General features: G+C 40.9%; 1 protein-coding gene across 1 annotated transcript; it reads right to left on the reverse strand.

Annotated features, from left to right (window-relative positions):
- Positions 1 to 1,537: 1,537 nt before the first annotated feature.
- On the reverse strand, positions 1,538 to 12,514 carry LOC306715639 (core histone macro-H2A.1-like; the record flags this gene model as incomplete). The annotated part of the gene is made up of 6 exons (XM_079186077.1): positions 11,001 to 12,514; positions 10,193 to 10,299; positions 9,313 to 9,504; positions 8,416 to 8,523; positions 3,433 to 3,523; positions 1,538 to 1,627 (listed from the first exon to the last, which is right to left on the reverse strand). Coding segments are annotated over exons 1-6 (820 nt in total), but the record flags the coding sequence as incomplete, so codon positions are not given.
- Between the last annotated feature and the right edge of the window lie 8,442 nt (positions 12,515 to 20,956).

Genomic DNA, 20,956 nt, shown 5'->3' on the forward strand with positions numbered 1-20,956 from the left:
GAAGGCGTCACTGGACCGGAGTCAAAGCCGAGGACGAGCTCATTTCCAGATGGCACACAAAGAGGATGGAGAGACTTCACACGGCAGAGCGAGCGCCAGTCACACTGCATGTGTGATCTGGTCGAGAGGTAAAGTGTGCGGATGATGATGATGATGATGATGATGATGATGATGATGATGATATTTTTTTCCTGCAAAGTTCAACTTGTTGTACGGTTTGGGACCGAGGAACCGTGTGTGGTGGTGTTTGTGACTTGCACATCTGCAGATCACCCGTCAATCAAACTATATGGACAGTACTGCAAACAATTCTGTCCGTACATTACAACATGACAAAAGAAATAGGGAGGATTGTTCGCAAAATCCAGATGAGCAAATACTTTTTACGAGCATCTTAAACATGAAGCACTTGTTTGACGGCCGTTCTGAACCAGGTCTGGTCGGGATGACCGATCCAGATCCCCAGAATCCCTGACAGTCACCTGGTAATCTATTCATGAGCTCCACACAGACACGGGGATTATGATGCCGACTGTTAAGAGAGAGCAGTGGTGAGGCTGGGGAGCGTTTGAAAAAAGTGAGCGTGAGCGATTAACAACGAGAGAGACAGATGGAGAACGAATAAGAGAGGGACAGAAAAGATGAACTGAAGGATAAAATAATCTGACGGCTCAAACGATACGACTCTCTAAAGACCGATGTCTGCAGTTTGAGACTCAAGCCGCCAAGGACAGATATTATGGCCACTAATAAATAACCACCGGTTCTCTAAAAAGTTCAAAGACAATGGAAATTCGAGCAAAATGTAGCCTTTAAGAGAAGTGTGTGTGTGTGTCTCTAGAGATTTACCGGACACACTGACATCACTGTCATGAGAGCTGGATGGTGCTCGAGTAGATCGATATCAACATAATATCCGATGGTGACATTTGGAAGAAAGTCATGAAAAGTCAGTGTCATCAAAGCAGAACGATACCAGAAGAAGAGATGATTGCAGCGTCACGGTCGTTACGTTTTTCTTGCATGGATACGGACGTTTGACTATTTGTGGACAAAGCAGAGGCATTTAAACACAAACTCTGCAGACGAGGTGGTCGAGGTGGCTTCTGAGCTCGTTAGGGAACATAATTAACTAGAAAACATGCGCTCAGTAGAGTTCAGACCTCCGTCAGGAGCGTCTGTAACGACCGCTGATGTATAGTGTGATTGAATGAATACAATCACAGGCAATCGGCTCAGAGATGTCGTATAAGACACGTCGTACAATCTCGTAGTGGATAAATCTTAGTCGACTATCTGTAACTGACAACATGAAGTCAAAAACCAGTCACAGACCTATCATTATTAGAGTAACAGCCAGAACTACATACACAATAATAATGTAAACTAACAACGGCAGAGCCTGACTTGTTCACGTTCCTCGGGCATCAATGACAAACTCTGTTTTTTTCGTATTAATCTTTTTTGTCCACACAATAAGCAGCATTCAATCTGGTAAATCTGGTAAATCCCGACAGCGTCTGCCCTTTGCACTTACCGCCAGCCACCTCCAGAGGGCCGTTTTTCTTCTTCAGCTCCGACAGCGCTTCGGTGAACTCCTTCCCTCCCTTCTTCTCCAGAGCAGAGCCTGTCGGTGGAGGAGAGGATTGGGAGTGATTACGCACCTCATATACTGCTGACGGACAGAAAGAGGAGAGGCGATGTCATGCAGACAGGCAAGCAGGCAAAACATGGAGACGGACAGACAGACATGGACACAACGATGCTGTCAATCATTTTTACCTGGCTTCTCTCTCTGAGCTCATGCCACACACACACACACACAGAGTCTCTGTTACTTCATTTGTGAGACGTAGAAAAGGTCTCACAAATGAAGTAACAGAGACCGGAGTGCAAAGATTCAGGGCTGCTGTTTTCCAAATGACTCACTCCCGAGTCGGTTAAACTAATGTGTTAAAGCCGGAGGTCCCTAATTACTTCCCTCTGTCCTCACATACCGGCTTATTTGCAGTGGACCTGAGGGCATTCGCTTTCACCCCCAAATTAAAGTGAAGAGTCCGTTTAAAAAAAAGCTTGTTATGTATGAACATGTAAAAGCTCCTGTAACTTGTTTGAATACATGTTTAAAGTATCTTTATTCTTATTTTAATTGGTAAAGGACGTCATTCCAAAAGCTGAAATTAAACAGCCAATACGAGCAAGCAGATACAATATATATTTAAATCACCTGTTGCATCATTAGTGGTTGAACAGTTAAGACATTCAATCACTCATTAATTGACAAGTGATCGACGCCCGTGAGTTTTAAATCTGAATCTCCAGGAAATTAACGTCCCAATCAAAAAAACTTGTTGGATTCTCTTTCTAACCAGCTGAACTGACAGCACAGTGGAGGGGAACAGGAAACGAAGCGAGCCCCGGATCGCCCGCACTTCAGTCAAGGCAACAAACAAGCAGCAGCAGCAGCAGCAGCAGCAGCAGCAGCAGCATGGCTTTAGATCAGGGGTGTCAAACATACGGCCCGTGGGCCGGATCCGGCCCGCCACGTCATTTTATGTGGCCCGCGAATCTACCAGCAAAAAAAAAAAAAATGGAAATCGCGCACGGCGGAGCTCCTCCCCGATCCGCGCGCACACACCTCCACCAGCGTATGTGGCAGCAGCAGCCCTCCCCCCCGCCGACGACGACGACGAAGGAGCAGCAGCACCCCCCCCCCCCCCCCCCCCCCCCCCGCCGACAACCGGCCCTTTGGGGGCAACCATGATGCCGATGCGGCCCCAGAGCAACAATGAGTTTGACACCCCTGCTTTAGATTGTATAAAAATACGAAGCTGGTGTTTCTGCCTCACTCCAGACTCTGGTTTCATGCAGAAACTCTTCATTTTCGGTGCATAAATAAACAAAAACGCCGGAATTTCTGACAAACTGAGAAAACACAGTCAGCTGCCAACCAGCAGTCTTTTTTTATTTCATTGCAGTAAGCTGCCAAATTCAAATTATCCTTTTCAAAATGTCCACTTTGAGTTTGTCTTCTGGGCTAGCTTTATTGAAGACATCGCGTGGGACCGCAACGCCGTTTGGCAGCTGGAGTTTCCCCACAACAGCTTCCTGGCGTACGTAGAATAGTCCCCGCTCGCACACTTCAAACACTGTGTTCACTCACGAAATGTTTCACATATAAACTACAGTGAAGCATTTACAAGAAGAACAGCAGGGAGTTGTGTTAAAAATGTATTCTTACTAAATAACTACTACTGCTGCGATGTTTGTCCACAGACTGCAGTGCAGACTATCTGGAATATGCAGAGAGCGAGAGAGAGAGAGCGAGAGAGAGCGAGAGAGCGAGAGAGCGAGAGCGAGAGCGAGAGAGAGAGAGAGAGAGAGAGAGAGAGAGAGCAGACGGGGCCTCTGTGGGTTGGATGGTTCCTTTACCTACTTCACCACCTGAATAGAGGGAGGAGTTGGTCGGGTGAACGACAGCTTCGCTATCCACGATGGAAAGGTCGGCTTGGACAACTTGCAACTACAGACGACAACAATAACAACAACAACAGGCAAACAACATGGTGGTAAAAACAGTGTGTGTGTGAGAGAGATCAGGAGCAATAATGTGGGTAAAAAAGAAAAAAAAATAGAACAAAAAAGGATGAAACGGGAAGAAAAGAGATGTGAGGGCGCTCCTTATTGGCATCACAGGAAACAAGGAGGCAAGTGAGGACACGGTGGGTGACATTATGTAATCAGGAAGCAGGACGGCACCCGTGGCCAGATTTACTGTCACAGAATGACCAACTAAATGTTTGTAGCTTACACTCATGACCACACAAGATTGTTAGAGTGCATTTTCAAATATTAAATTTTTTTTTGGTAGTTGTTAAAATTGGGGACATTAAAGAAAGCGACCATCTGACTGATTGTGTCGTCCAGATTTCTTGGCTCATATAAAATGAGCAAATAACTCTACGATCAAACTCCAGGCTATCGACCTCACAGTCAGGCTGCAGAGAGCAACTAACAAGGGTTCATGTCGTGTTTTTCTTCTGTAATTCACAACCATTGTCGTGGAATTACAGTGATTATAAAGCTTTTTTTAAAAAGGTCTGACAGCCATCTGAAAGGAGGACAACCTGGAATGAACCTCAACACATTTACACGACAGGAAGAGCAAGCAGGATCACCGCTCTCTGAGGCGCTTTGATGAAAATCCTTGAATGTCTCCGCAGAAATTCTCAACTCGCTGCTGGGATTTGTATTTCAATACAATATTTTCTATTGATCTGCCAGAGAAAATACGTCTTTCTCTTCGTTTTCAGTCAGAGAGCCGGCTGAGTGACTTGAGGTCCTCACCGGGAATTCACACTGTAATAAATAAGTTAATTTATTTAATCAACAAGCTTTTCCAGGTCAGCAGACGTCAAAGGCTGATCGTACAGCGCACGTCCTTCTTTTATTCATTTTGAACGGCTGCATCTTTCATCAGGGTTTTACTGTAATCCTCAAGTCATTTCAGAATCAGAATCCACTTTATTCGCCAAGTATGTGTCTACGAACAAGGGAATTTGACTTAATAACCAGGGAAGGTTGTGGTTGAATGGACATATTTCATGTTCCAAAGTGTCGAAACTAATTGTATATTTCCTGCTACAAGAGGACGCTGATCTCCATAGATTAATAAGATTAAGATAAACTTTGGAAAGAGCTCAGCACACTTCTAGAAAGTGAAGAGAAAAATGCAGAGACGGAACAAATATCACTCGATTTTCACCTGGATTTTTGTCATATTTCTTTTTTCCGTCAGATCGTCAATTGATTTCAAACCAAAAACAAATATCTAAGCAACACATATTGTAGATTTACTCAATAACTCTCTTCCACTTTCATCGACCAAGTTGCCTAAATGAATCATTTAGCTTTTGAACATTCAAGGATTTTAAATCTCAAAACTGGGACCAGAGAGGATGGGGAGGGAGGGGAGGGGGGCCTCACCTAGATCATCTTTAAGTTCAAGTTCACCATTGGTGGGGTTGATGACCCCCTCCACGTCAAAGCCAGCCAAGTTACTGACCTCGCTGTGGATGAGGTTGAGCTGCGGAGGGGGGGGAGGGTAAGCAGGGAGGGGGGGAGGCATGCCGAGGAGGAGGGAGAGCAGGAAGGAAGAGGGGAGGAAGCAAAGCAATTAAAACCAGATTCACACCACTGCTTAAAAAAGGATACCTTGACTTTCTGATGATTTATAGAACCGAACAGTCAACATATCGGCACTACAGCTGAACGCACACAGTGAGTGAATGCTAAATACATTTGTGTGCACTGACACACATAATTTACTGTCTAGATGTGGACTGACAAGAGTACACAAGCAACTAAACTCACTGCTACAAAAGTTATACTGCTACTGCTCGATCAGCGTTAGTCAGCATTAAGCCCTCTGGAAGAGCACTTTCATTTTATACGTTTTCAAAGCAAATTGTGGCAAATAGGACAGCAGGCCTGCAGGTGCATTGATTGGCGAACGCTAAATTATTTAAAATGTCGATGGAAAGAGCCTGAATAATTAGGACCGCACAGACAAATGGCTTCAACCAGGAGGGACATGAGTCACGAGCTGAAACTAACCGACAGAAACATGTTGGATAAGCAGCAGACGTTTTGACTTGAAGCACAGGTGTTACTAACATTAACAATGGTTCTGTTCTATTTAAACCTGTGCTTTTCCTTCAGTGACATGTCAAAATCTAATCTTACGCAGCTGTGTTTGCAGTAATTTGAGAGCGTAACGAGTGTTTATGTCATTTTACGTCACTACGTATTAAATGTATTGCAACGTCCCTTTAGTCCTGCTGTTCCTATTGAATGTCAGTTTATATTCTATCTACTCAAGACAAATCCAAATATATATATTTTATATCTTATATTTTGTTTGAAGACAGCAATTTTACCAAGACCGAGGGGAGTATTCTAAAACGACAAAGTAGAAATGTCAAGGTATCCTTTTAGATGTTAAGAATATTTCACATCCTGTTAGTAGAGTCTAAGATTCATTAGTCATCTGTTGCACAAACACCAGATTTCACCCAAAGCATCCCAAAACAAAGCATTGACAACAGACCTGTGATTTTAAAAGAGTGTGACTGAGATTGAACACTTTGGCAGGAGAAGTGCAGCTGTGGTAATTGAGGCTATAAAACAGAAGAACAGACTAGCTTTTCTCTTCATGGGTTCATTATCTTAATCAGTGGGCGTTGCTTTGATTTTCATCCACTGATTTCCAAACAGCGGCTGCAAACCGTTCGTGTAAGCTACACAAGCGAGCGCTGAGCCATTTTACTCATGCGGAAAGTATGACTGCACACAAATACTTCCTGTGACTGAGTGTGGCGTAGTCGATCCTTTACAGTCGATCAGTTTGATTTCACATTTAAAAAAAAGGGGAAATTTGCAAATTTTCAACCTTATCTTTATCTTTCCGAGTTAAGTATAGAGTGTGAAAAACAGCCTGCAGTTGCTACTGATGTCTCGGATATTCAGCCGTATTAATCATCATTCTGCTGGAATGAATGTTAGCGTGGGTAGTTTGTGTTGGATGCTGTTGCAGAGGACAACCCCAGAGAGAGAGAGAGAGAGAGCGCGGTGCGTTACTGTGCTCGACTTCCTCACCGGGACTCAGGTTGTGCTGGAGACCTTCTGAAGAACCTTCTTAAGGGACCCCTTTTCTTGTCATTGTTGTTTTTTCTTATTTAATAGTCGGCCTCTGAGGAAGGAGCGAGGGCCGCTAACGAGCCACTGCAGCATGTAGAGCCAGCATATTTTCACAACCAAGGTGTATATCCTGTGTATATCCTTTAAAAGCTAAGTCTGCTGTTACATCAGGTCAGCGGTGTTGAATCATACATCATTAGCATATGCACGGTAGCCCAATGCATGCAGTGAAATTAGCAGCATTTAAAAGTCACAACTGAGCTGAAATGTTGAGCTCTGGAAGTAAATTTCCCACTTTTTTTGATTTTAGCACTAAGACTATGCACAGGGCCAAAATCATAATAAATTAGCAATTATTATTCATTTACTACAGGGAATCAGTGACACTTCTTGCATCATTATTGAGTCATTCATTCTTTTACACATTACTACCCCCCCCCCCCCCTTATGTCATTCAAACTCAGAGCTTCAGATCTTGAAACTTGAACATTTCAGAAAAAGGCTTGAAAGACGCGACTCTCGGGTAAATTTACTTCCATGTTGCAGTTCAAAAAAAGAAGAATAAAAAGAAGGTTAAAAAGAGGTTTGTATGCTCAGCAGAACCAAAGCGAGGGGAGCCTCCAGATCTGGCGGATCTGAGATGCAGTCGACAAACATTCATGGTTGCTACTATTACAGCTAAAGCCACTAGATGAAGTCTGGTGAATCAAAGCAGACCCGTTAGGAAGTACAGCGGGATGGAAACTTCCATTACAAAATATCAAGTTTTCTTTCTATGAGACAGAACAGATAACATTATCACCTATTAAATCTGGTTCAGTTATGATAGAAATGTATCGATGACAGACGGCAGATCTAACAGTTTGTAGTCTTATTTTGTATTTTTGATTAAAAACCCTGTTGCTGAGAAACATAGGAAACATATCTTTGGTTTTACAGTTTTATCATCCGATTGACCTCAAAGAGAAATCAAGAATGAGAAATCAAGTTTACTGTAAAACACAGATAGGATCCCGGCACTGAAACAGGTATTAGATGTCTTATTCCTTTTACTTCTGAAATATTACACTTTTAATTTGTATGGTACGGCATTATAGAAAAAAAAGAGAGTCCTTGTATGTGTACACAGTCTGTATCTATGAACGTCTTACTTCATGTTTCTGTAAGTTATCAAACACGTGTCTAGAACTCTGACTTATTTATAAGCCTTATTTTAGCCTGGCATGAGTTAGGTATCTGTTCTTTCCAAACTTAAATAATTCAACAGTATGACGGCGTATTAAGGCCATCGTAGGTAAGAAAACAGCAATCTTTAGGATTTATCTGACAGCCCATCGGCAAAAGAAAACGTCTAACAGGAATAACGTGAGGATACACTACAATTCATACTGTTACCAGTATTATGTTAAAATCATAACTCAGAGAGAACTTAAAAGAAGACGTGTTTAGGAATCTTTCAGGGCCTTCGCCTCGCTCAGAGGCCATCCTGAGCACATGAACACAACTTCAGGATAAATAACTGCATTTGTAACTTTTTTTGATTATCAGATTTTTCTCTCGAAATTTTATAATTTTTATAATCTCAGAGAACTTTAAACACGAAAATTCTTCGGGGTTTTTTTTGGAATTTTTTGGGGAATCAACACAGACTCACCTGTGGTTGATAATATATTTAGCATAGACATGTCTGTCTATTTCTACAGAGAGAGAACTGACCTTCTGACCCAGGAAGAGGCTCTTGGTGGAGAGCACGGTGAAGCTGTCGACTGGAGATCCCTCTGTGGTGCTGTCCGCCGACGCCGCCTTGCTCACCTCGCCCTGCTTCTGTTAACACAGAATGCATGTGGACACTATCAGACCCTCTGTGGGACAGAGAACTGTTGTCTCTTGGTACCCTCTGTGGGCAGGTTAAGAGGTCAGGGTCAGCTACAGTATCAATGCTGAAGCAAGTTAGTTAGGTTTCGGGTGTTATTTCAACTTTTCCCTTCCTGTTACAGATGGACAACCTTTTAACTAATCAACAAAACATATTCTGTCCACACTACTACAAAACATATAAAGGATCCCCTGGACATACAATGCATTCAAGTCATTATAATGCGTTAGAGCCGAAGAACTCATCAGAAGTGCTGGCTATCATTTCAACATTTAACGTTTTCATTCCTATCGACTCAAACCAAAGTTTGTTTGGAAGCAGAAAGATTTTTTACATTTTTCAGGGGAATTATTTGCTTTTGCTACCTTTTAAAGTTGAAATGACATCGTTGTCTGTTTACCCAAATGACACCAACAACAGGGCTGAATGCTCAGAAGATACAACAGACATAAGAGCGTTTAGTATGATATGTCAGTGGAACTGCGCTCCTTTGGCATTTTCCTACTTCTGTTAGGTAAATTAAGATAGTTCCTGTTCAAGACATTTGGGTTTGTTCTTAAGAGTAAAAAAAGTTTTCATTTTATAAATAAATAGATCAGCGTACCACAACAACAACGTTTAGTGGTTCAATGGTTATGGTGCTCCTGAGCGGCCAAACAAATACTTAACTTTCTCCATTCTTTCTTCCAATTTCAACTTCCCACATTGGACCACAGACTGTTCAAATGGAAGAGTACCTTAGCCTTCGCTCCCCCCTTTTTCCGACTCATTTTCTTGCTCGCCGATTTCTTGACCGGCTTGGGTTTTTTCTCGGGGGCGGGTGACATGGGCATCTCCAGCTTTCCCTTTATTCCTCTCTTCTTAGCCAGCAGCTCTGGGTGGATGTTGGGTAAGACTCCACCCGCTGCGATGGTCACACCTTTCAGCAACTGAGACAGGAAGACAAGGTCAGTGCCTGGAGGGTAAGAAATAAATAAAAAAACTTGGTGTTTGCATTGGACAAAAGGCAAATTAGGAACTTTTAATCCTCTGAACTCAAAGCAGTTTTGTTGCGATTTTGTTCTCTGTGGCTTTGATTTCCACTACAAAGTATAAATCCTGCACCTCCATGGAAACAGCACAATCATGGCTGGAAGCAGAGAGAACTCAAAAATATCTTTTGTGCAGTATAACACAGTTACAATGTCATAAATAAAAAAAATGTAAAAGTGCAAGTTGAATTTCTGTGATAATATATTTCACACAAATTGGAAAACACTGGAATCAATATATTCAAGTGTCTTCAAGTGTTACCGGTGTAGGTGTTCACATTTTTACATCATGTCCTCTGCTCAGTGCACTTTGATGCAAATTTTATGAAATATCAAAAGTTTAACCTTTGTTTGGCTGCTTTTTGTGACACATGACGTGTTCAAGGACCGTCTGAAAGAGGAAAATCTGACGATAATGACGGTTTGTACAGCCTCTGGCTATGTGAAACGGTGTAGTTTCGGCGATTGTTTGATACAAACATGCTTTTCCATCCTACCGAAGGTTTTTTCGGGTTAAATAGGTGTGACATATCATCAAGTTTACATACTAAATGCAGCATGTCTAAAATACGTGCAGGGCTCTGACCTGGTTCAGCTCCTCATCGTTGGCGATGGCCAGCAGGATGTGTCGTGGTGTGATGCGACCCTTCTTGTTGTCTCTGGCTGCATTACCTGCCAACTCCAAGATCTCAGCTGCATAGATGAAAAACAAAACTATCAATAAACATCGTCGAGCACCCGAGGTTTAGAAAAACAGTTCACGCCTCTGAATGCTGAGGTGAACTCAATAATAGACTTCCACGTGGTCCCTTGATTCTAGATCATTTGTATAGAGTAAACTTTAATTAAAATACATGAGAACGATGCAAAAGGGCCTCCAAATACAACCTTTAACGTAATTCCAGGAGATCAGTGGATCTCTGAATACACGTACGTCTTTAAAATGCTTCATCTCGTCCTCGTATCTCTCTGCTGGCGTTTTAGTGGGAGAAGTTCCTCAGGTGTCTCTTTTGGTTGCATTACTTTCTGCCTGGCATCACTTTATATTCTAAAACTATTACAGTTGGGTCAAAATAAATCATTACAAGACTGCGGATCAGCTGTTGTTGTTGTTGTTGTTGTTGTTGTAGTAGTTGACAGCCTGATGAACATCTGTGATAAGAAGATAAGTTCTATGCTGAAATGTGTGCGTTTTTTTTAATATTTTGTCAGAAACAGAAACTGTTTACTGCCAAGCACGTTGCACACACAAAGACATGAGGCTTTGTGATCGGTGCGGGATAATAAACATAGTGCAACAGTAAAAGACATCATTTAAACCTAGAAAACTAGAAAATGTACGATAAAAACAAATAAATTCTCTCGTCGTTCTCTCGCCATAGGATGAATCTCACCGGTGAGGTACTCGAGCACAGCAGCCAGGTAGACGGGCGCTCCCACCCCGATGCGATATTTGGGCAGGTCCCTCTTGATGTAGCGCAGCATGCGTCCTACGGGGAAGATGACCCCGGCCTTGCTGGACCGGGACGTCTTGGTCAACTTCTTCTTTGCTCCTCGGCTCGTCATCTTGCTGAGACCGCTGCCTGTGTCAGACTCTGCAGGGGAAACACCGAGACCATCACCCATTAGCAAAAATCGGAACCAGGCTGACTTCCTTTTACGGTGAGTAGATGAATAAGAGATATTGAGTGCACCGAGTGTGACATCTTTCTAAAATGCACTTGATATCCATTCGGACACTGAAAACATACTGAAATTGTGCTTTCTGTCTTCGCTGAATGAAAACACAGATGGGTAACACTTGTCAGTATCACACTCATGGAAGGATTCTGTTCTCTAAATTACTTTAACAACTAAATAAATGCAATACCTGAATAAGCCACCAATACTATTTGTTTAACCTTTAGTTTTTTGAAGGTTTGTTTCCCTTTTCACCCCACAGCGTTAGACAGAAAAACAAAAGCCGATACAATCCTGAACACTTATTACATCCCAACACCCAGCCCTGACCTCCTACTACATACAATATCACATAATATTGTTATTATGCCTAATATTGATTACCCGAGATCGGCTTTCTGTGTGTTTTGTTTAGATCCCGGTCACAGAGCCTGTTAAATGTCACAGATAGCAATGCTGCTGGGTACGGATGTCATTGTGTTGATAACAAGCCATTTAGCACCCTGGTATCACCGGAATGGTCAGTTAATAAATGGACATTTGCATATTCATATGCTATTATGTATTGATGGTGATATTCAAGTAAAACGTTATAAAACCCTGAATAATGTTATGGAAATGTAAAACCGCCTGTGATGGAAAATATATATATATATATATATATATATATATACATTTTTTTATTGTACCAGATGCAGACATCAATTAGTAGTCCTGATACTGATTATTAATTAGCACCACAAAAGGCCCAGCTGTTTCCTTAATCACGCTGCAATGGTTGAATTTCACACGATACATTGTATCAAAACATAAACCGCCAATCACGTTCTTGACCAGCAGATCAAATAAATAATAATAAGATACAGAAACTGCCGCATTTCTCCACTCCGAACAGGTGTAGGTGAGTTTAAACCGTCTCTCTGGGCATTTCTCTCTCCGCTGGACAACGATTTCCGCATGTCAACAGCTCAACGGACGTCTCGCACATGTACATTTATTCTATCAAGACTACGCGACAACACGAGCGGTGAAGATATCCAGCTGTCAAGAACAAGCTGAGGGCATTTTTGTTATCCTGTTTTCAGGTCAAGCGGGCTCTCGAGTGGATATAAACCCCGGCTGAGCGGCGGCAGCTGCCCGCTCCTCCTTCCCCCTCCCTCCGCGGCTGTCAGCTCCAGCAAGTCCTCGGCCTCCATGCCCATAAAAACACACACACACATACATGACAACGTTGACGGCTCGGACGAGAATAAGCGACCGCACCCGACACGACGCAACGGTGTGCAAACCCGGTTTTTTTTATGGTTACTTACAAAAAAAAACACAGCAGGGGGGGGGGGGAGAAGAGGGAAAAAAAATGTCTCCGGTTCTCCGGGTAACAAGCCTGGGCAGTGTCCTCGACTCCCACAATCCACAGCGAGTTTAAATATCGGATGGGGAAGCCAGCGCTGCCCGCTGAGCGAGCAAACGTCGCTGAATCTGAAATCCGCTGCGCTAGATGATCTTTTAACCCCTTCACACCTTTTCACTCTGTGCAGAGGGGAACGAGTACACCACGTGCTTAAAAGCTGGAAACGCTGACGGTTTTTCCCGAGCAGATCGATGATAACGCTCACATTTAAAGGGGCCAAGTGTACGATTTGGTGGCATCTAGGGGTGCGTTGCAGATTTATATAGAGTCTATAGTTGCGACCAACTAAATACCTTTCTGCTCACACCCTCCCTCTCTATGTTGGAGAAGTACGGTGGCCTCCAGGTAGGGATAATTATCTTGAGGATTTTAATCTTATGAATACTCTGCTACATGACTAAATGATTGCTTTTAAAACCACATGTAGAATTTTCTAAAACAACAAGGATTAGAATTTACATTTAAAATATATATACACATATTGTTTATAGAGCAGCAACAGTTATGTTTACAACAATAAAGTCACAATATAAAGTCATTAATATCTCACTGGAAACAAATGTAAAATGTTAATAAAATGAATAAAAAGTCAAGTTTATAAAGAATGTAGATAACAGACATCTGTCATTCCTGTCGTCCACCTGGCTGCTTTGGCCTATCGTGAGTGCCGTGCTTGTGTAAACTAGCGGTGGTTGGCCGATTGAATTGGGTTTCACTTTTGTTTACATGTTCACAGATGTATTGATAAAGTGTTGGCTTTTTACCAGCAAATATTTTGCAAGTACAGTCATAAGCGTAGTTGCCTTAATACGGGGGTTTAGGAACGCATCCCTACCTTCAGGATAATGTAAAAACGCGAATGGCTCTCGCCAGACCCAGTGAATATTCTGGGCTGCTGTAGAAACATGGCTGTGCAATGGAAGACGACCCGCTCGCTATGTAGATATAAATTGCTTTGTCTAAGCTACCGAAAAACACTACAATTATTAGTTTCAGGTGATTATGCACAGATTAAAACATAGTTATGAATATATTATACTCCATTGCTGTCAATTAATCACTCCAAATGTTACACACTGTTCCTTTAAGAGTCTACATGCGGCAGAGCAGTGTTTTGAGCTAAATGCTAACGTTAGATCGCTTACAGGCTCCAATGACAATGCAGATGCCATGATATTTAGCTTACAGAGTTCACCATAGTTTAGCATGTTAGCAATTGCTAGTTAGCACATGAGTACAAAGTACAGCAGAGGCTGATGGGATAGTTTTGCAGGTATTCAGGCATCGGCCTAAATCAATTGAACGATTTAAATTTTACATAATATTGGGATCTCAAAAGTCACAAGGGTTCATCCTCTGGGCACCATGAATATCTTTTTGACAAAATGATGTAACAAAACATAGTAAAGACAGCTCCAGAAAAAGGTGTGCCGCCCCTATCATGAAGCGGGTATAACCTTTGAATCCTACTAAACTGGTTTATAAAAGAAGCACAAACAAGTCTGATCAGCTCGTAAACTTGCTGACATATGGTGTTGCGTGTTAAGTAAACATTATAAACTCTTGTCACTTTGACCAAATGGTGGTCAGGTGACCAAACACTCACACGCACATAGGCTAATTTAAATAAAATGAACTCTCTGACCCGTGATGAAAGACATTCTCAAACTAATTTCTTCAACTCAACTCCATCCCTTTTAGTATTTCTGGCGCTGACATATCACATTCTCTTCTGACTCCTCTGTTTGCCAAGAGTCACAAGATGGATGCTTGTTAAAGCAAAGGCGTTACTTATAAAACAAACAATGTGTCTTTTCTATTCAAGGGTGTCAGTGAGACGTGACAGTTATAGGCAACATGCACAACACCAGGAGCCCTGAAACGGAAGCAGCTGAATGTAACTCAGCCATCATTAACTGTGTTATTAACACCTGTTTTTTTTCCCTATGAACTGTGACATGACGGTGGAAAAAGGGGAACGAGGAAACAGTGGCGGCAGCTTCACACCAGAGGTCAGACCTGAGCTGTGCATTAAAACACCACTTTGTGCAGGAGTAGTAACCTGATGTTAATGTGGTGAAAGCAAACCAGTGATTGGCTGTCATTTATTAAGCGTGTCATTTACTGCAGAATAAAATAGAATTCAAACTAAAGATTCTACAGCTAAAATGTAAATGATAAATTCTTATACAACTATGCAAAGTAGATGTTTTTCTTGTCAAAGTTTTTATAGAGAAAGTAAAAGTTATACTTATTATATATACCTGCCATTTCATCCGCTTGATCAAATCTTTAAAAGCAGAGTGACACAGTTTCACATATATACTGGAATGTTTTTTGAAGTATTTAAAGTACATTAAAGTCAAATGCTTTGTTTTTACAGTAGCCCACACACCTTTGTGGAAGAAATACAATGCATCAAAGCATATTTATATAGACCAAAGGGAATACATGAGACTAAAAGACTAATTTGTTTAAAAGAAGGAGATAAAACTGTACAGTCAAGTAAAACTTCAAAATAAATCTAATTCAGTTGATGTCATAACAGCACATGATAGACCACAGTAATGCAGAATGGGCAACAGATAATCTTGTGACTTGAATTCAGTTTGGTAATATTTGATGTGTTTGTGTGTGTGTGTGTGTGTGTGTGTGTGTGTGTGTGTGTGTGTGTGTGTGTGTGTGTGTGTGTGTGTGTGTGTGTGTGGTTGCTTCATAACTCTTGCTCTGTTAGAGTGAGTTAACAGAGTTTGATATTCTGGTGCCCCCTGCTGGATGATACTGGAATAGATTTAAAATTGCGAGACACACGATAAGCAGTTCTTTCAGTAGAGTTTCTGCAACGACCACTGCTGTAATATTTGATTATATATTCATTTAGCAATCTAGACGGAGCAGAGTTTGGTTCTGTCCTGTGTTTGTAATCCCACAGGCTCTTGCTTCACTTCTTGGGTATTTGAGGAGTATTTATGGGCGGAATGGAAGCTACACTGTGCATTTTCTGCCGCTAGACAACTTCACTGCTAACCTCTCCCTCTACTCAGATTACCAACACCTGTGTGGCCTAAGGGCAGCCACCATCTCTCTCTCTCACAAAACCACACACAAACACACAAAGCACTGCCCCGTACAGCCATGATCAGATGCATCAGTGTTGAAGGAAACATAGATGAGGAATACCACCGGACCAATGCTTGTGATTTATCAAGGTGTGCAGATCTGGTCATGAATAATTCCTAATCACCAAGCGGAAACAAGATCCCAAATTGAGAGTAAATCAGCCGTCAATGAAGGTATAAAACAGTCAATAAAACATGTTTTTCAAACAGTGTGAATCAATGCAAACACGAGAGGCACTTGAGCATACCGTGATGAAAAGATATTAGGCTGATGGGGTTCAGTAGTATTTGAGATTAGCTGTGGACAGACAGACACATGCCCATTCAGGCACGCACAAACACGAACGAACACATTATCTCCTGCATCATGCATACATATATGTTGCGCCTGAACAAACTGTCCCATAGTTGAGCCTAAAAATACACTGTATACAGATACAACTGGTACAACGGGTAGAACAATAAGGTGATGCTTAGCTGGTATGACATCACAACCTTTCGCTCGAGCATATTAATCTACTATTTACAGCAACAATTTAGAGTTTGAGTCAATTAATTAAGACTTTAAATGATCTAACAAGTCTTTATAAAAGGTCCTTAGTTAAGTAAGAAATACTTCAAATCTCTGCGTGTTTATTAAAGAGGGTTTCATGGTTCAAGGTTTCTCTGTTATAACCCAATTTGTTGTGCAGACAGGAGATTCAGCACTCAAGAATAAAAACAAGATGCCACAGAAACACCGATTTAATGGACATTTAAAGAAATATATCAGAACAAATATCATATAGTATCAGAAATACAATTATAATTTACAGTTGTGATCCACACACCAGTGTTCAAAGTCACTGTACGTAATGATTATGGTGGACTGACCCCCTGTACGGTGATAAAGGGGGATAGTGGAGCCACACAGACAGGCCTGGAGGTTATTAGGGTCAGGGAGCGTTAAGTGATAGCTGCAGGAGATGACATTGATGTGTGGAAGGCAGAGGACAGAGTGTTTGTGTGTGTGTGTGTGTGTGTGTGTGTGTGTGTGTGTGTGTGTGTGTGTGTGTGTGTGTGTGTGTGTGTGTGTGTGTGTGTGTGTGTGTGTGTGTGTGCAGCCTGAAGTCATCAATATTCTCACTGTGTGAAACTGCAGCAGTCACACAGTGGAGTGCATTGTAAATATTATCGAGCAGCACGTTGGAGTTATGTTGAGACACGTCTTGGAGGAAGAGCTGCGAGTCAGAGATCTCATTGGTTGAGTTCATTTCATGTACAAAGAGCACGAGGGAGCTGAACACATTCAGCCTTTTGCTCTTGAATCCAGAACACAACATGCTCATTTGTGGTGAATTTAACCCCTTAAGACCCAGTTGCATCTCGTTACTTTCCCCTGAGGTATGGGAGTGTTCTCTTTATTGTCAAGACCAAAAGCCAATGAATGAATTGATGCGTCTGTTTTCAGAAACAGATGTACCATAGAGCTCCACTATTAAAAACATATCATTGAGCCACATGTTATACACTGGGTGACATGTTCCTTCATGACACTGTGTGTTATTTTGAGATAATTCCACAGACATCAACCTGCTGCTTTAAAGACTTATTAATCTAATAATGACTGCAATGTAGTGTGTTCTACTGTAATCCACTCTCACTTATTACTCACATGTACTCCCCCCCACACCATGCTGTAACACCAGCGCAGTGACCAGCCTGCATGCTGTTTCAACATTCACCTGGATACATGTGATGTAGATAAAGAGGTTTCCTTTAAGATTATACACAAGTTTTACTCTGCAAAGCATTTTCTCCAGAAATTTAAGAAAGATTTAGATATAAATTGTACCTTTTGCACAGCTCAACCTTAAACGGTGCCATCAGAAAATGTTTCAAAGTTGATTATCGATGTTTTATGCAATGATTTTTGCATTATTCTTTATTATGTTTGGATTCTTTACCTATGACTGAACATTTGAGGAAAGGGCATATATCATAAATATATTGTACATTCTTGCCAAATTCTATTAACCTGTAAAGTCAGTTATGTTTTTCTTTTTCGTGTTGTTCCTTACTGTTATGATGTCATCTATTTTGTTCTTATTGTAATTACTTCTATTGTTTCTGTTTTTATCATGTAAAGTGTCTTTGAGTACTATAGTGCTATACAAATAAGATGTATTATTATTATTAAATAAATGCTGTAAATGTAAGTATGTAATTAAGTTGTGCCTTATTGTCTCCTTTTCCTCTTTCTTTATATTATTTATAGACATATAAAAAAAATCTGTTTATTTTGCTTGTTTGTTATTGACAATTTGTGCAATTGTACATGTTGTACAAAAAGAAAAGAAAAACACACGTGATGTAGAGACCGCTGTTTCCACAACTTCCGGGTACGGCTCGAGTCAGCTGACCAGGAACCGACCAATCAGAAGTCGTCGGCTGTTGTAAATACACGGTTGTTTTGCCAGCGGCACCGACAAAACAGGAAAGACCGCAGGGAGACATGACAATGGAGACGAGAGTCGGCGGTGAGTCGGTGATTTATTTGACCGTAAACATGTCGGTGGGCTCGGTGTTTGTCACGTTCAATGCTGGAGAGAGTTTACAAACGGTTGTATTTGGAGCGCGGTACAATTTGTCGGTTAAAAGTTGTCTGTGAGAGACGCCACGGTTCATACTTAACGTTTTATTTCACGGAGGTATCGATCATCTGTGATGTAATTATAATATTCTGATGTGTCTGGCATACTCTCACGCCTTTATCTCTATTTTTATTTATTTATTTAAAATACTTACAAGTGAAGTTCATGTGCAGTTATCAAAGCCATCTTAATTTACTCAAGCAGCCGATAATAAACACATTAAAAAAGTATTTATTGCCACAGTTTTATGAAAACAACCAACATTTCCTTTGTAATTCTGAAGCTGAAGTTTTGTGATTGTCTAAAATAATTTTAATCAAAATCATTAATGAATTAACTCAGCAATAACGTTCAAGCACAAGCTGTATAGCCTAATAATCTTATGTTGTTGCACTTAAAATCCCATTAAAATATGTTTTAAGATGTAAAAAAATACTGATGATATTTATATATTTTTTAACCGATTTTAGTTCCCTAAGGTTTCTATTTTCTTGCTCAAGTATAAACAGAGCCACAGTCTGGACTTTAGGGAAAGTTAGTTATGCCCAAGAATTTGACTGGAAAAAAGAGAAGGACGGATTGTAATAGGATTATCTATAATCCAACATTTATAAATGTTGCGCCCCGCTACACAGCACTCACATGATTATCGTACCATGAAAGGATAAAAAGCAGTCTGAGACGTTTAGGCTGCTTTAATTAATTCACATCAGTGGGAGTGCAGTCTTTGGGGTCATGTGTGAGGAGTTTTTTATATGTTCTGTATTAAATCTGAATTCATTATTCATGAAAAAAACAAAGTTTTTTTCACACTAGGAAGTAAGAAATATATACTTTTTCTTTAAGTTTGGAAAATGAAAACTTGACTATCATCTCAAAAAGGAAATGAAATTCCATTTTTTTTTTTTTTATATTTTTTAGGATTAAGCCATCTTCCTTTAAGAATAAACAGCAGAACATTTAACCTTCTGCCTTCAGTCATTTTGGAACAGCACAGGTTTCCCCATTTGTCTCCAAAAATCTTACATTTTAGTATAATTTTAGGGGATTTTTAAATCAGTCATGCTGAAATCATTAATAACAACAGATGATTACCCCCTTTTAGATATATGCTGTAGTTATGAATCTGTTCTCACACCTGGGAAATAAGAAATAAAAGGTTTGTTATTGTGCTTACAGACACGAGGGGAGCTGCCTCAACATGCAGCAGCAGCAGCAGCAGCAGCAGACAGGTGAGAATACAACGACTGTACTCTCTGATCGGTCATTACCAAACAGGGTCAGCAGCAACACAATAGGATGAGTCACAGTCAACAGAGGCACAACCCTTTTAGAGGCCGACAGGTTTTATGACTTTGAAAAGATCAATATTATTTGTTTCCGGTCCGTTAACCTCTGTGCAGTGTATGTTGTGTACTGTTGCAGTAAAGGATATTTCCATTAATAATTCTGAAAAATGTTTTATGTGCCGTTAACACGTTTCCTTCCGAACTAAATGTAATTAAATATTCGATTTGAATCCTTCAGTGTGGCTCCTTTCTGACCAGCGCTCATGAATAGTGTGAAGCTGCCTCCAGCGAGCTCTGAATCCTCCTCTCATTTGGATTAATCCGTTTCTGTAGTTGCCTGTGCATTCTTTTTTTAAATGCCATCCTTCAAGGAACCACAGAATCCTTTTTTCTTTGGTGTGAAAATGATTAAATTAAATATTATTATACCTGCACAAATTGCCACGTCTAAGGTCAAAACACACGTTAGAAGATGTTCATAAAAACATGTCTCATCTCATAAATAAATAACTTGTTGCAAAGCTAAACTCAGTAGTGACACCACTGATGTATTATATGTAGTTTTTACATTAGTATTAATCTAAAAAAGAGGACTTATTATCTGCATTTCAGTCATTCATGCTCTGAATAAACGAGTATATCTAAATAATCTCTTTATCTATTTTACAATCTGAGTCCAAATTAAAGATTATGCCTTTAAAAATAAATATTTGTACTCTTTTAAAAGTGTGATTTCTCTATCTGTACCAGAATCATTCCTACCTCCCTGTTGTTGCCTCTCTACTACGCATTATGTAACGTGTGTGTGTGTGCTCTGCATCTAAAGCACCCGTTTCCACCTGCCTGCTTTTGTTTTTACCACCGTGACTTCATTTTTTTTGTGGTTCAGGCTCGACCTGTTCAAGTTGCATTCTTTTTTTCTTGCTCCTGTGCCTGCAGGCAACAGAGAGAGGATGGCCAACAACGGATCATGCACGTGACTATGAGAAATGTGAAGGAGTGTTTTCACTAAAGCGGGAGAGAGAGAGAGAGAGAGAGAGAGAGAGAGAGAGAGAGAGAGAGAGAGAGAGAGAGAGAGAGAGAGAGAGAGAGAGAGAGAGAGAGAGAGAGAGAGAGAGAGAGAGAGAGAGAGAGAGAGAGGAGGAGAGAGAGAGAGAGAGAGAGAGAGAGAGAGAGAGAGAGAGAGAGAGAGGAGAGAGAGAGAGAGAGAGAGAGAGG

The sequence above is a fragment of the Pholis gunnellus genome (assembly GCF_910591455.1).
Source record: "Pholis gunnellus genome assembly, contig: scaffold_176_ctg1, whole genome shotgun sequence".
Classification (NCBI taxonomy): domain Eukaryota; kingdom Metazoa; phylum Chordata; class Actinopteri; order Perciformes; family Pholidae; genus Pholis; species Pholis gunnellus.